General features: G+C 54.7%; 8 protein-coding genes across 8 annotated transcripts; 3 read left to right on the forward strand and 5 right to left on the reverse strand.

The window, feature by feature from the left end:
* Positions 1–31: 31 nt before the first annotated feature.
* VDAG_07917 (kinetochore protein nuf2) lies at positions 32–1,146 on the reverse strand (the record flags this gene model as incomplete). Its single annotated transcript, XM_009652683.1, has 2 exons — positions 32–123; positions 192–1,146. 2 exons carry the CDS (start codon positions 1,144–1,146, stop codon positions 32–34), a joined length of 1,047 nt encoding a protein of 348 aa, XP_009650978.1.
* A 572-nt stretch (positions 1,147–1,718) lies between these two features.
* VDAG_07918 (uncharacterized protein) lies at positions 1,719–2,877 on the reverse strand (the record flags this gene model as incomplete). The annotated part of the gene is made up of 2 exons (XM_009652684.1): positions 1,719–1,795; positions 1,857–2,877. The coding sequence occupies 2 exons, from the start codon at positions 2,875–2,877 to the stop codon at positions 1,719–1,721; spliced, it is 1,098 nt and encodes a 365-aa protein (XP_009650979.1).
* A 1,267-nt stretch (positions 2,878–4,144) lies between these two features.
* On the forward strand, positions 4,145–5,666 carry VDAG_07919 (uncharacterized protein; the record flags this gene model as incomplete). The annotated part of the gene is made up of 2 exons (XM_009652685.1): positions 4,145–4,299; positions 4,358–5,666. 2 exons carry the CDS (start codon positions 4,145–4,147, stop codon positions 5,664–5,666), a joined length of 1,464 nt encoding a protein of 487 aa, XP_009650980.1.
* Positions 5,667–6,349: 683 nt separating this feature from the next.
* On the reverse strand, positions 6,350–8,107 carry VDAG_07920 (uncharacterized protein; the record flags this gene model as incomplete). The annotated part of the gene is made up of 1 exon (XM_009652686.1): positions 6,350–8,107. The coding sequence occupies one exon, from the start codon at positions 8,105–8,107 to the stop codon at positions 6,350–6,352; it is 1,758 nt and encodes a 585-aa protein (XP_009650981.1).
* Positions 8,108–8,832: 725 nt separating this feature from the next.
* On the forward strand, positions 8,833–10,266 carry VDAG_07921 (uncharacterized protein; the record flags this gene model as incomplete). The annotated part of the gene is made up of 1 exon (XM_009652687.1): positions 8,833–10,266. One exon carries the CDS (start codon positions 8,833–8,835, stop codon positions 10,264–10,266), a length of 1,434 nt encoding a protein of 477 aa, XP_009650982.1.
* Positions 10,267–10,493: 227 nt separating this feature from the next.
* VDAG_07922 (uncharacterized protein) lies at positions 10,494–11,155 on the reverse strand (the record flags this gene model as incomplete). Its single annotated transcript, XM_009652688.1, has 2 exons — positions 10,494–10,958; positions 11,033–11,155. The coding sequence occupies 2 exons, from the start codon at positions 11,153–11,155 to the stop codon at positions 10,494–10,496; spliced, it is 588 nt and encodes a 195-aa protein (XP_009650983.1).
* A 693-nt stretch (positions 11,156–11,848) lies between these two features.
* Positions 11,849–13,041, forward strand: VDAG_07923 (TOXD protein; the record flags this gene model as incomplete). Its single annotated transcript, XM_009652689.1, has 2 exons — positions 11,849–12,408; positions 12,516–13,041. The coding sequence occupies 2 exons, from the start codon at positions 11,849–11,851 to the stop codon at positions 13,039–13,041; spliced, it is 1,086 nt and encodes a 361-aa protein (XP_009650984.1).
* Positions 13,042–13,322: 281 nt separating this feature from the next.
* Positions 13,323–14,726, reverse strand: VDAG_07924 (dipeptidyl aminopeptidase/acylaminoacyl peptidase; the record flags this gene model as incomplete). Its single annotated transcript, XM_009652690.1, has 1 exon — positions 13,323–14,726. One exon carries the CDS (start codon positions 14,724–14,726, stop codon positions 13,323–13,325), a length of 1,404 nt encoding a protein of 467 aa, XP_009650985.1.
* Positions 14,727–15,634: the final 908 nt, after the last annotated feature.

Below are 15,634 nucleotides of genomic sequence, written 5' to 3' on the forward strand. Positions count from 1 at the left end.
TAAGAAAAAAACAAGACGAGAAGGAGGGCTTCTAGCCCCTCCCGGCCCGGGGCCCGCCCCCACGGCCCCCCGTGCGCTCCCCCTCGCCCACGTCCTTGCCGGGCTTCGGCCAGGGCGTCCGGCCTGCGGGGCGTTGGCCAGGTTCTCGTCGTCCTCCTTGGCCAGCCTCGGCGGGGGCCCTCGTCGAGCACCTTGACGCCACGAGGCCACGTCGGTCGACACGACGGCGAACGAGTCGGCCGACGTCTGCAGCGCGCGCGACCGCCGGTCGAGGCCGTCCATGTGCGCGCGCTCGTGCGCCAGCGTGTTGCTGAGCTCCGTCAGCGTCGCCTGCAGCGCCGTCGGGCTCTGCGACGCGTACGGCCGCAGCTTGGCGCTCTCCTGCCGCGTCGCCAGCTTGGCCGCCGTGCGGTCCTCGAGCTGCGCCGCGAGCGCCGTCTTGCGCAGCCGCGCCTCCTCGAGCCGCGCCGCCACGCGCTCCTGGTTGCGCCGCAGCTCGAGCAGCGTCTTCTTGAGCTCCTCGTTGCGCAGCGTCTTCTCGCGCATCTGCGCCTCGCGCGCCCGCCGCGTGCGCTTCATCTCCTCGAGCCGCGCCTCCATGGCGTGGTTCTCGCCGTAGAGGCTCTCGATGCGCGCCTTGGTCGTCTCGGCCTTGTTGAAGTGCTCGTCAATCACCGTCGTCTGGCTCTCGCGGAACCGCACAAAGTTGATGAGGTAGCTGAAGATCTTGACGAGCCGGTCGTAGCTCGGCTTGTAGAGGTCGTTGAAGCTAAAGTCGGCCACGCCGCACTCGAGCAGCAGCCGCCGCAGCGACACGTAGAACCCCATGAGGTTGCGCGTGTCGGGCGGCACCACGTCGCTGTACTCGCCGCACACGTCCTCGGCCGCCGCGCGCATCGCCGGCTCCACCGTCTCGCGCGTCGCGTTGAGCAGCAGCTCGGCGAACCACTCAAAGATCATCTGCACCTGCAGCGGGTTGGGCTTCTGGAGGTCGGCCACGGAGAAGGGGATGCCGATGTCCGTTATGCAGCCGACAATCTCCTTGTCAGGGAGGCGCATGAACGCGTCGGCTTCATCCTCCTTCTTGCGCGCGCGGTTCTGCGTCTGGTGGTTGGGGATGATGCTCATCCGGGGGTTGTAGGCCATGATGGCGGTCTCGATGGTGGTGATGATGTCGGATGCAAGTGTCGTCGAGGGGTTGTGGCAAATGGTCGAGATTGTTGATGGCTGGAGCTGATGTTTCGCGTGGGATGGAGAGAGACCTGCCCACTACAATAAACAAATCGGGTGTTGCTGCGTCAACTGCTGACTCAGCGGTGCCTCTCTACCCTCTACCCAGCGAGGCAGTGGTCTCCACCCTGTTCTTATCATATTGAGAGATCAGGACATATGAACATGAAAATAAAAGTCGATTAAATCATCTTCCTTCTCCTTTCTTTTTTTTTCTTCTTTATCTTATCCTTTTTCTTATAAACATTTTTCCAAAACAATTCGAGCATAAACGAATATAACAGCACTCGATGCCAGTCACCAACAACCCGCGTTGCCACATGAAAAGTTGCCAACGAAATCGCTGAAATGATCAACAAACAACCTATCAAGTAGACTTTGCTTCCGAATCGCGCCAAAGAAACTTGGAAAGGAAAACTATAGAGAAAAAAACCTAATGGGAGGAGCCCCAAGTTCTCCTTGACTGCGGCAGGTCTATCCACATAAGCTCAGTGATCCTGAACAACAGCGGGTGCCCTCCAGTACGCCTCGCTAAAGCCGCGGGCGCCGTCTCCCGAGGCGCACGCTGCTTCGGTAGTAGTGGCAGTCTGCGTGGTGATCATCATATCCTCTCTCAGGCCGTCGACTATCGGTTCGAGATCTTCTTGATCCAGAGCGTTCTACGGAGCGGTGCCTGACTGTGAGCAGTTCAAACTCTTCTCCATGGCCACCGTATTCATCGCATGCTTCTGAAAAACTCGCAATGTCTTCCTGGCGATGGCGGCGGCTTCGTCGTCCACTGGAACTCTCGCGCAGGCGGCTTGTTGGTACTGGCGAGGTGCTGCATCTGACTGTCTGCTGCTCGGGCAGGAACTGTGAGACGAGGGGAGTTCCCGAGACGCTGATGAGCCGGATCAGGTCTGTAAGATCCTTCATTTGAACAACATCAACCTGGCCTGCCTCGTTCGGAATGGCGACGCCTCGCGCTTCACCGTGGCCAGAGAGGTGTTGGGTCTGCCGCTTGTGCTCTTGAGGCTCTGTTCGCTGATCGGCCGTCTTGTCAGCTCCGAACCCCCTCTGGGCGTCAGAGAGCTTTCGGCCGCCTGGATCGGACGTGACGAAGATGACCTTGTCGTCACTGTGCAAATGCTGCAACCGCATCTTGACAAAGTTCAGGGCCATTGTCGGGTGTGACCCCAGAACCAGTGCCTGCAACTCGTCACAGAGGGCTTCGTGGTTTATTTTCATGTCCAAGGCAAACATGTTGATATCGTGCAGGGTCTTCTTGGCTCTGACTTTGCTGTCCTTGTTCCTCGCGCCAGCAAGCAGGATGCCCGTGGCCACGCCGATGTAGAAGTAGATCGGCATCGTATTATCTGGCGACATGACTGCGCAAATGCTGACCCGGATGCGACGCAGATCGGCGACGGCCCGGTCTGAGCTGAGCTTGCTGTTCTCTTGGACCCTGACCCCAAAGCCGAGGGACACAAGATCATCGTTGATGTCTTCGATGAGATTGGCACAAGCCTGTCTCAGCCGGTGGGGTGGTGTGGCGGTGTCATGGAGGGCCTCTTGATAGGCGCCAAACCTGTGGCCAAGATCCAAGATGAGGCCGTGTTGGCTGTCATAATAGGGCGTGAGAGACCGGAAAACCTCAGCCCGGGTCATGGTGTGGAAACGATGAGTGAGAGGTCGAAATTGCAGTCACTGGTAGCTGTGGAAAGCGATGAATCTGGTGCATGTAGAGTATGAGAGAGAGGAGTGTTGATGGACAGATCGATCATTGCTTTGCGTATTTCGTGCAGTGTCGTCCTACTTATGTCAAGCCAAGCGCGTACTTCGCATTGAGAGCGCCCTGCCAATTATTCCTAATCCACCTGGATGAAGTCCTTCATCGAGCATGCTGGAGTTGATCCTCGGGCCTTGCAGCATCGTTCGTGTGTCACGGCGAAGGAGCACCGAGGCAGTCGGCCCAAAAGAGGCAGACAAGGTGGCAATGCAAAGAACTTATGTGCATTCAAAGGCGTTGACATCGCTCGCCCAATCGTGTCCCATCATGAGATGACTTGGTCACAAATTTCTTCCAATATAGATTGGACATCGCAAATCTTTGGTTGAAGGAATCTCACGTCCACTAAGGTACCTATTTCACAAGGCTGCGTCGCCCTGTGTGGTTCGCTGTGACGGATGTGATCACATGTCGTGTGACACCCTTTCCCTGGCCCAACCTGCATTTATTCTCCTCTGCTTTCTTGAGTTGGACATGTTCCAGACCTGTTCATTCGAGAACCCTTGCCCACAGCCTCGGTGTGGACTTGTTGGGCCACCAGTCATCCCCCCCGCACTAAAGTGCATCTTACACCATGCAGTGAAGGTGTCTTAGGCTTCAGTGTCAAAGAAAACAGGCAATAATGCCAAGGCGGCCTCCTTTCGTCGGGCGAGGGTCGAAAGTGCAAGTTTGATGTGCGTCCACCTGTCACAGCTGCTGGCCGGGTACTGACCGACTCCCCTTTCACCACTTTAGGTGAATGATGACCTCGAATCCAGAGAGAGATGAGTATTGAGACTCCCCAGGACTGTCAGACCACCCCTCCCTACCGGCAAAAATAGCTGAAGAAACAGACTGCGCCTCATTCCTCGACGCCGAGTCTGGTGGTGGCGATGGCGATGTCACCTTGCCGATCATGGCAAAATATTTGGCTGCCCTCTCAAGCTTAAGTGATAAATAAGGTGTTCAATAGAAAAACCCCCGGAGCCGGGGATGCACGAGCAGAACCAAATTCAGCTGAGCCTTTAAGAGGACCACCTTTACAGAGTACTTATAAAGGGAACTATCTTCCGCAGCTTGAAATTCCCGTGAGCACCTTCTGTGCCTATAGTCCAGACATCTCTGACCCAACCGTGCCTTCAGATTGCCGCACCGCACAGAGCAGAGATGGAGGGTTTCGCCAGCACAGTTCCGCAGAGCAGCATGCCTGCCTTGAGCTGGGATGACTTGCGCGTGACGATTACGGAGCTCTACCTTGATCAAGGCTTGACACTGCCGAGGCTGATGGAGCGTATGCGTCTGGAGTATGGACTTCATGCGAGGTATGTCTACCTCCGCGACCAATCATGATGGAACTTACTTGCTGACCATGTGTACTAGTACAAAAATGTACAAATCGCGATTTACGCAATGGGGTATCAGAAAAAACATGACGATACCGCGTGTTCTTGATGCATTGCAACACGAGCACGCTCTGAGGCCTTCATCTCGCCCCGAGAGCCAGCTGGACTATCAGAAGAAGAGGAGGCGATACTTGCAGAGGTTACCCAAAAGCAGAAGGGAACTTCTTGCTGGTCGTGTTCTGCAGCCCCTGAATACGACAATGGCACCCTACAGAGACACGATCGAACTCGCATCCCATGTCATGCCAAGTCCGCCTACCGACGTCCTTCTACCAGACTACTATATGCACCTCCTCCAATCATACGTGAGAGGTTCATGCGAGCCCGGTCACTGGCAACGAGATGAGGGAGACGGACTCAAGAATGAGACTATTGTGCCGGGTTGGTGCAGTTCCGTCATGTCCGCTACCTGGGTCCTGCAGGAAGGGAAGAACGCCGAGGCTCATCGTTTCCTCCACATCTTCATCGCTCAAAGTTCACGACAACTTGCACGCCAGGATCCGCTATTGTTTCCCTTCTTGTACACATCCGTGTTGTATTTTGCTCGCGGCCATCCCGAGTATTCCCAATGGCTTATACAAGCCTTATGTTGCGTCTCTGAACGACTCCCTTGGGCCATCTCATCCCATCCCCTCCGCCGCATGCTGTTGCTCATGCGCCATTTGAGCCCACAAGACATCGTCAGGCATGCGAGCCGAATGCTTCTTGCATACATCAACCTCATACACAAGACCCTCGGTGCCGCCTTTCCCATCGTTCAGGACATGCTGTCGGACGCCATGGACCGGCTCCTCTGTTATGACCTAGTTAGTCCTACTGAAGTTGTCACCATGGGTCAGTGTATGGTTCTTGCGGCTGAGGCACAGGGTCATACACAATGCAAGGACCATGCAAACCTGAAGAAGGCGCTGGCTGCTGCCTACGTCAAGCTGGGAGATCTCCGCTCAGGACGTCTCATGGCAACGGAGGTGCTTGCGATGCATGATGGCGATCTAGACCACAAGGAAATGCTGCCAGCCGTCCACATGCTTATCTCTAGGATCGACGAGGCCGAGGGCCTAGTGGAACTTGCCAGGGAGTCGGCTCTGCGAGCTATACTGGCCAGCATCGAAACTTTTGGAAGATGGTCGGACTGGACGGTGAATTCCTTGATACATTATCGCAGGATCCTCGAGAGAGCCGGGAGAATAGACGATGCGCGGAAAGTGGAGGATGATCGCGACCTTGCCATTCGTCAATTACAGCAGAAGTTGGAGAACTTCAACATCTCTGACGAACCTACTTGAACTTAGCTTAGTTAGAAAAGGGGACAATCGCCGCCGAATCAATAGCTCAGTCGCATGAAGCACGATACCAACATGAAAAATGCCAACCGGCGACAGAGCACAACCAGCTCAACGACCAGCCCAAGCAATGTGCCACAGAGAAAATCATTGTCAAGCGACTCTGCGGAGCCGCCATGCAGGGGGTCGGTCAGGGGCTAGGGGCTACGAGAAACGTATACATATAGGCTGCGGAGGGCACTCCAAGCTGCGGAAGGCCAGAATTCAGATGTGTTCCAACCCCCTACCTATATTCCATCACCTGCGAAATACGTGCGGAAGACCTCTTCCCTCTGTTCTAAACCACGCTCCGACACTTCCTATCCACGTCTGGCCCCATCCATCCGTATGCAACGTAGGGTGAAATGACTCAAGATAGACAGTCGCCATGAAAACACTTTAACGATTTGTAAAACTCAAAGCATTCTTTTCTTCGTCATGACGGCTTTTGGCGCACTTGCTAAGTCCGTCCTGGTGGCACATTACACGTTTTTCTTCACTCTGCTCTACTTCTCTGCATCTTGCCTGCACTCACTGTCAAGTGTCGATCGTATACTTGAATCCCCAAGGACGGACAGAAAAGATCGAAGATATCCGAAGCAGTTCGCTGGTGACCTTCAACACTACCAGACGACCAGCATGGTGCCCTATTTCTCCCCCGGCTTCGATGCCTCCTCGTCTTTCTCCTTTTGCTCCTCCTTGATGCCAAACTGCGTCTGCAGCGATGCTCTCAGCGCAACGTCCTTCTCAAAGAACGAAAACACAACAGCCAAGCCCATGATGCCCGCCGCCACGGCCCACGAGATACGTAGGGCGTCCGTATAAACCTCGCGAATCTCGTTCTGCGCCTCGACGGGGAACGACTTGATAAAGTCGCGCGCGGCATACGAATAGGCATTGCCGCCGCCGAGAGCGGCGCGCACAGCGGGGTCAGAAATCTTCCACAGGTTCCGCGAGAAGATGTTGTTGAACGTCGTCGCCGGGATCGTCACGCCCCAGATGGCGCCGTAGCTGCGAACGTACGCCCAGGTCGACGTCGACGATGCGTTGTCCTCGTCTGTGAGGCACGCCTGCACGGCTGGCAGCAGCGACGTCGTCAGCAGTCCGTTGCCGAACGACGGGATCATCTGGAGGCAGACCCATGCCGCCGTGCTCGAGTCTCGGTTCAGGGCTGCGAAGCTGCCGAGGCCGGCGGCCATGAAGATGCTGCCGACGACGTGCAGGAGCTTGTATCTACCTGTGCGACTGAGGTATTGGCCGGCAATCAGTGCCGGTGGGATCATGGCGCAGACGGTGGGCAGGATCTGTACTCCTGAGCGGCTCGGTGAAACGAGCTGCACGGCCTGGAAGTAGACGGGCAGGAAGTACAGTGTCCATAGTGTCATTAGGGCATGGAGGAAAGTGATGAGGAAAGCGATGGAGGACGTGCGATTGCCGAAAAGGTGAGGTGGGATCGTCGGATGGCTACAGAATCTCGAAGCTTCGTACGAATGGAAAGCAACCATGCCGGCGAGACCGATGATCAGTGGCGCCAGCACGCGGCCGTCAGTCCAGGCGTATTCGGTACCGGCATAGGTGAGGGCATACAGGATGGCTGTCGTAGAGCCGAGAACCATGATGTTGCCGATGTAGTCAATGGTCTTGACGCGCTCTTTGAAGGGAGCGTGAACATAGTTGACGCGAAGGAAGGCGTACAACATCAAAAGCGACACGCCACCGATTGGCACGCTGATCCAGAAGACCCAACGCCACGAAGTGTGCTGGACGATGCTACCACCGATGAACGGCCCCGTGAAGAGGCCGACGGCGAAAACAAGATTGACGAGGCCGATGAACTTGCCACGCTCACGCAGGGGAATGAGATCACAAATGATCAAATCGATGAGCATGTTGAGACCGCCACTGCCGAGACCTTGGATAGCACGGCCTACAATGAGCGTCTCCGCGTTATTGGCGCCACCGCAGATGCCGCTGCCAACTGTGAAGATGGCAACGCTGATGATGGTAGGCCACCGGCGGCCCCAGGCGTCGGCGAGCTGCCCAATGACGGGCAGAAATGCGGTGCTTGTGAGGAGAAAAGAGTTGATGATCCAGGCGTAGCTATTGCCGACGTCGAGCTCGTGCACAATTGTAGGCATGGCTGTGGAGAGAACAGTCACCTCGATGGCTGAGAGCAGCGTAGTGAACATGATGGCTGGGAATATGGCCCAGAACCGCCATGACTTGCCCTTGGCAAAGTCTTCCTCTTCATTCTTATCCTTGGTCGGCTGCTGAACGCCATCTCCAGAGATGGACGAGTTTTGTTTGTCGCCTGAATTCGACTGGTCGGACTCGAAGGCGTCTCGAGAAGCCACCGTGATATCAGGAGCATCGCCCTCGGTGTCGCCTTTGGTTTTGGTAGCCATATCTTGACAAAGGTGGTGGATGTGCTGAAAATCAGAAGGAAGGGGAGGGAAAGGGATATGGCAAGATTGTCTAGCACAACTGTCCCACGAATAACATAAGTGAATTTGGGGTGGACGGCTGAGGCTCTTCAACAAAATCGTGCGCCCCTTAAGACTGAGCAGTCACAAAGGCGGCACAAGCACCGAAAGTGAGAGGACAGTTGCTCCATCAATCTTCCATCGGCCGAAATCAGCGGAAACTTCAAATCGCCGAGTCCCATAGCAGATCTTCCATGTTGGAAGCGCCCCCGAAGTTGTGATTCCCATAGTTCGGCGAAACGAGACCCTGTGTGCTTTCATGTACGTTCGGCGTTTTGACCTGGCCCCCACGTTCGGCGTTTTTGTCCTTTCCAGGCGACAGGAGCAACGGTATGCGCCCATCCGCCCGGCTGAATGTGTTTACATGACGAAACCTCCTTTGTTGGTAGTTCGTCTCGCACAGACTACTCCCTATAGGTAACTGTACCCAGGTTGGTTGGTAGGTAAACAGCTGACGGCTGACGGCGCTTGCTCATTGGTATGCTGATGCTTTTGACTGTGCCTCTCTGCCTCTGAAGACCCCACTTTGCCTGATCCCCCTCACCTTGACATCTGCTCACGCTATACATCGAACCTTTTCACCCGCACGCGCAGTGATAGCCGCATGATTTTCCAACCCTCAGCATCTCCCTACCGTGTTCGTCATCATGCCTGTGCGGAGGGAGGCCAACCCCCAGAACCGCCTCGCGTGCGATCGCTGCCATTCTCAAAAGCTCCGATGCCAACGCCAGGACGGCCAAGGCATTTGTGCACGATGCAGCCGTTTGAGAACCGCATGCATCTTCAGTCCGCGACAGCGCCGCAATACACATAGCAACCATGAGAACTGCGATGTGGGAATGAGGCCAGAGCCTCAAGATCTATCGTTGGAACTCCCGGTACCATTGACGACAGTGACGACAGAACCTTCGTTGGCGGATACACAAAGCAAACCTCATCGTCTGCCTGAGACACCGCGCCCGGATCATGTCATCGATCCATACTCGTCTCTGCCCTTTGCCGCCGCTGGACTCAATGATTTCAACGCTGGCCTTGACTCCGGCGTCAGTCCCAGCGACAGGAGTACGAGCCTGTCCAGTTCCAAATCCCCCGGCCTCACGGACTTGTCTGCTCTGCTTGACATGGACTTTTCCAGTCTGGGCTCGACCTCTGCGTCTTCAAACTCGTCAGAATGGAATTTCCCCATGGAATTGGCAAACTTTTGGCCCCCTGGCGCCCCGTTAACCGTTGTTGACGAGGAACCCAAGATATCGGCTCCCGTGATTCCCTCCTCGCTGGTCTCGGAAGAGGTGGTCGATATGACTTTGGACGCGAGTGACCGCGACGCTGAGGTGCAAATGGACCCTGCAATGATCTCGCCCCCAACCCCGACTGGCGAAATCCGCTCAGGCGCCGTGGACATTGTACATCCTGTGCGCAGGCTGGCCGACCTCAACGTCCGCCTGTACGAGCATTCTGCTGCCCTCCCGCCCGTCACAATGGTGGCATCAGACAAGGTCCCATCACTTGAGGGTCGCCTTTTCGCGATTGATGAGACATTCCGCATGACACAATCGCTCATCGATCTTTTGAGGACACTGTATCCACGCGACGGGCCAGTGTCGGACCTCGTCTCCGACCAGGGCACCTTACTGCTCATAATGTCGTGCTCCAACCGCGTCTTCGACATTTACGAGGTCATTTTCGGTCACATGAGGGGATGCGTCAACCATAACATCACGCCCGTCACGCCCGACGGCAAGACCGTGCTCCTGCCCGAGCTGCGCATCGGCTCCTTCGCGCCTCCTGCCGCCTCGGCCATAGCCATGCAGATGTTGCTTATCGTTATGATGGCCTCGGAATTATTCGATCAGCTGCGTGACGTTTTGGGCTGCTGGAACAGTGGCGATCTGTCTAGGCGTGCCGCTGGCGGACGGTTCCCGGATTTCGCGGAGGACGTCGGATCTGAACTTGTCAAGAGAGCCGGCTCGGTTGCAGGCGAGATTGGCAGTGCTCGCCAGATGCTGCTGAGTGTGGCCGGCGTGCCTTCGCTGCATGTGGGTGCCCTGGGAGGTCTAGGAAGAGCTTTGCAGCCAAGGTGAATCAAATGACTACTGGCGCTTTGGGTCATTGCTAGTGTGCATGTCGCTGATACCTCGCCCCGAAATTGCTGTCACTGGAGTCATGGCTCATAAGGATTTGTCCTCACGACGAGTCAAAGGTGCCTCGCAACATTTCTCTAGCATTTTTGTCTTGCGAGGAAAAGGGCTACGTCTTGCATAGATAAATTTAAACATCAACACAATTGGAAATAAGCCAGATATGCACCTCACTTCTCAGCCGGCCCTACATAGCCGTAGACTCCAAGCACGCGGGCCTTCTCCTTGCCCTTCCGGCAGATGGCCTTGCGGCAATGATAGCGCGCGCCGTTGATTTCGATAAAGCCCCAGAGGCCAACGGTCGAGAAGCTGCCGCTGGAATTGGTGCCCCGGCTCTCAATGTGCAACTCTCCGTTGGGCCCGGCCCCGCCGTTCTCGCGTTCGTCTTTGGTGTAAACCCAACCTTCCTTGAGCCAAGGGTCATCGTCCACTTCTTCGAGGTTGGCCCAGCGGCACTGCTCATATAGGGTGCCTAGCATCTCCGTCTCGACGGCGTGCTTCTTGTTGTCGATGATACGGTTCTCAGAGTTCCCGCCGAACCCACCGCTGATACTCAGGGCCACGTCGATGTGGGTGATGCCTTCCGAGTCTACGTATTGGGTGTGGGTTTCCTTGACTGTGAGAATATGAAGAAACTGTGAGGGTGTGGATGTAAAGTTAGAAGCAACACACGAAGAATGTATTGGGAGAGAGGGTATATCGAGCTTACCTGACGCTTCCACCAGGGGAGACCTTGCAGGCTGAGGTACTGCTCGAAGCCCTCACACAGCTTAGTGGCGACAAACCACTGGCCTGTCATGTCCTTGAGTGACTTCTCAGCGGGCGCTGCCATTTTTTAATTGCCTGAAACGAGGAAAATATAATCAATAGCAGTAATCTGCGATCTAAGCGCAATGCAAAGTTTGGGTTGGCAGATGTCGAGAAGTGCAATCTGGGGAACAACGGAGCTGTCGATTCGCTGTGTAGCAAATGACAATTCGCTGGTACTGTTCCGCTCATAAGAACACAATTCTATCCCTCAGATTCTTCTCTATTTTCAGCTCGGCACGCTGAACAGTTTCTCGTAGGCTGTCGCCGAGGGCCTGTAGGTTGGGAAAACGGCCCCTGAAGGTTGGCCGAATCGGTGAAACAAGACCCGTGAACGACAGGACGGCGGCCGACTTTCGGTGCACACACGCGCTGTGCTTCATTCATCCTTCAGGGGGTTATGCAGCCTATGCTGTTCTTCGGCCCAGAACCCAGCTGGATCACAGCCCTTCCCAATATGGAGATTTACACCGAACTTGGGTGGTAGGACCATATTCAGACGGGCGCGAACCGCCGGCTTGTAGGATGGAAGGCTCGGCCGGGACTGGGCGGTCGAGTGTCTGGTACATTGAAGGAAGAGTCACGATTCCCTCTCAGCTACCTAGGTTGCGTTCATGTCCAAGTCAAAGGGGTAAAACACAGAAGCATCTCTGGCTCCTGCAACAAAGCTCCAGCGCTCTACCGACCTACCGACCTACCCACCACCAATTTTACCATCATGGCTGTTCATACGCAATTCACGCCGCCTCCTACGCAGACAGCCATCATCACGCAGCCAGATCTCCAACTAGGTATCGCGAAGGATGTGCCTGTGCCTCGCATCACGGCCGACAACATGATCCTCATTCGGACCCGGTCTGTAGCTCTCAATCCCAGCGATTTCAAGATGTATGCAGCTTTTCCATCCCCAGGAGCCGTCGACGGTACGGACTTTGCAGGGGATGTCGTAGCTGTCGGCACAGCTGTGACACAGTGGAAGGTCGGCGACCGTGTGTTTGGCGCCGTTCAGGGCGGAAACCCGTCGAACCACCAGTCGGGGGCTTTTCAGGAGTATGTGCCGACATTTGAGCTCGAAGTCGTCCGGATTCCAGACTCCATGTCCTACGAAACAGCGGCGAGTATTGGAGGTGCATGCATCACCACGGCTGCAGTGGTCATTTACGGCTCGCTGGGGCTGAGACCATTACCCTTCAACAAGGGCCCCGAGGACCCTGCTACAGTGCTCGTTTATGGTGGGAGCACCGCCAGTGGTGCCATGATCATCCAATTGCTCAAGTTGTACGTTTTTGTTCTCTCTCACGTAGCATTTTCTTGAACTCCGGCTCTCAACTTTGATCGTCATTCCTTTCGACAAGACAAAACACTGACTTGAAACCACCTGAAAGGTCCGGACATGTCCCTATTGCGACCTGTTCGCCCCACAACTTTGAGCTAGTCAGGTCGAGAGGCGCAGAGACTGTTTTCGATTACCATTCTCCAACTTGCGCTGCGGACATCAAGTCCCACACAAATAACAGGCTTAAGTACGCCGTTGACTGCATTACGTCCCCGTCCAGCGTCAAGATCTGCCACGAAGCACTTGGCCGCATGGGTGGCAAGTACACGGCCATTGAACGGATTCCTGATCTTCCAGGCCTACGAAGTGTTGTCAAACGGGAGTGGGTCATGGGGATGACAATGGTCGGCAGACCTATTGATCTTGGAAAAGGCTACACATTTCCCGTCGTTCCTGAACATGTCAAACTAGGATTCGAGTGGAGGCCCGTCTGCCAGAGATTGATCGACGAAGGGCACCTTTTGCCCCATCCCATCAGAATGCTGGCCGGGGGTTGGAACTCGATCTTAAAGGGTCTGGATGATTTGAAGATGCAAAAGGTCTCCGGCGAGAAGTTGGTATCTACTGTTTGTTAGATCCCCGGGTTTATGGGCCTGTCCCGAGTAAAGTCGTCGAGACTATAGTCATTAACAAGTTTTCGTCGTCCGTGAAGGCCAACACCATTGAACCCCATAGCAGTCTGCTGTTATCTACGGCGCGGATGTACTCTAAGCTTGTTGGCACAGGTAAAAGTTGCGGAATGGATACCCGGAGTCTTTGATAGAGCCATCCTTCTACTTCTACTGCTATTCACTACCAAGAACATATGATCATTCAATCTTCTGCTGCATAACATAATCAATTATTTGCTCAACTCTCACAATGCCTGGCGATGGATCCCAAAGCTTTTGTCCAAGAATTCAAAAGTCCGCATGTGGGCCAAGCCAAAAGCTCCAATCTTAGCCTGAATCCCACCCTCTCCTGGTTCCTCAGAAAACCACACTACCTTGTCTGAGTCCGGCACATTGACCAGTTCGGTCTGTATTTGCTTGGTAGTGTCTCCAAGCGTTTTGAAGTACAGACTTTGACCTGCTCCAGAAACCAGAACGGGACACTTGATGCGATGGAGGAATCCTTGCTGATCGTCTGACGCCCCGCCTAGGCTTCGCTCTCGACCCAGGGGTGGCACCTCCCCAAGAGTGAAGTGCATCACTCTGCGAAACATCTCTGACGGAATATCAATGCCAAACATCCATTTGGAGTTTTCCAACTCCCACTTATCCTGGAATGTGCCTAGCATGCGGCCGATGCTAGCAACACCGTTGAGTACCGAGTCGGAGATCCAGCCGCTCTCCCACAGTCCCATGAGGCCCCCCGGCATACGCGCCTTGACAAAATCCCACAGGCTGTAGAAAGGATCAATGCTAACACAAGCAGATATTCTTGGGTCCGACGCGCCGCGAAGTGCCAGATAACCACCCATACTTGCTCCTGTGATGCCGATTCGCGAGGTGTCAAGGCAGTGAAGCCGGTCTTGCGTCTTGACGAGCTCAAAGAGGTAGTCGAGCACAGCACCCACAACCACTTCCCAGTCAGGTCGAAACGGCAGCCCATGCTTACGGAGAACAAGGCCTTGGCCCGGACCCTCGAAGCTGAGAGCAGCATAACCGCGCTCGACGGCGGCGCAGGCTACCATAAAATAATGCTCCTCCTGCGTGGAGTCGGCGCCACAAGTTGCCAGTATGATTGGCACGTTGCGAATTGTCTCGTCCAAGTTTGAGCCGTTGAGTTGCCTTTTGCGTACTAGCGTTTCGTTCTGTGCAGCAAGCCGCCTGGATTTGGCTGGTAGGTAGAGGTACCCAGGCAGCATGTAAGTGGCACCGTCATCTGTCATATACGGTATGGCAAGTGTCTCTACAGAGGCGCAGTTCTCGAGCAGAGGAATGGCTGCTCGAAAGTTATGCACACTGCGCTCAGAAATCGGCAGAATGCGTGGCAGTTCTTCTCTGAACATCATGTATTGGCTGGCTCGGAAGTAGTTGCAAGCACGCAGATGTGCCTTTCGCGCGGAAACGGCATCGCCGAGCTGAGCTGCCTCATACGCGATGGCCTCGGCTTGCTCTCCAGCCTTATTCCAGGCTTGGTGCCATTGCTTTGGCCCCTGAGCTGCCAGTGATGCTCCTTGGAGAAATTCGGCGATCTCGGAGCCCTCAAAAGGTGCAGCAGAAAGAATGCGATGCAATTCAAAATCCATGAAATCGCTTTTGGAGAACCTAATCATCTTGATCTTGGATGCAAACGAGTGGAAAAACGGTTCGATAAGGATATGATGGGTAGAGAAGGGAGATAAGCAACGCCTCCTGGGACTGATTTCGGTAGCAAGCTGGGGCAAGGTGATCGAAGAAGGTATATCTGGCGATGATACAGAGCCTACAAAGCAACAGGAGGAAAGCCGGCCGAATTTTGAACCAGTCTTGTACATTGCCTATCGAGTTCTGGAAGCCGCACATTCGGTCTGGACCCCCGACCGGTTCGGATCGGGGTTGTGGGGTGATCCACTCGGACCGGATTGCCTCTTTGGGTTATGCCACTGGATGCCCGACGTGTCGGGTGATGTTCTCGGGATCTGGAATGACATTCATCAGCAATGAAGCTACAATTTGGAAACTCTTTCAATCGGGATTGAACAAGGATTGTCGCACGATACCTTGGCATATTGGGGAGTAAGCGCTGGTGGATAGAGAGCCGAACTTTACACAGTGAACAGACAGCGTAGACTTGGCCATAATAAACATGGAAGCCAACCTGACCTAGAATGTGAAGCATGCATTTGCATCCAAGTGATCGCTCTAAACAGTCCTTTGAGTTCGATTATTCCAGATCACGCACATATCTTGTTCGCATTGTCGAAACATGTCTCTTCCATCTGAATTACTCAGGGTTATCCCCGTGATCACAAGCTCCATGATGTAAGTAGAATTTCTGTTCTCGACATCCTGTTGCCCACTAGTCCTCCTGACACGTACTTGGAATGTCAGCCTTCAATCAAACTATGACCAGCAGACTGCATTCAGAGCTTTCCTTCACCAAAAGGTGCCCTATCAATCTCGTGGAAGGGTTCTACCGCTGTGGTATCAAGCATTCTACCTACCTAATGTATCCGAGCTTGGCGTCCTCTATCTTGCTGGT

Source organism: Verticillium dahliae, genomic scaffold (assembly GCF_000150675.1).
Source record: "Verticillium dahliae VdLs.17 supercont1.18 genomic scaffold, whole genome shotgun sequence".
Classification (NCBI taxonomy): Eukaryota; Fungi; Ascomycota; class Sordariomycetes; order Glomerellales; family Plectosphaerellaceae; genus Verticillium; species Verticillium dahliae.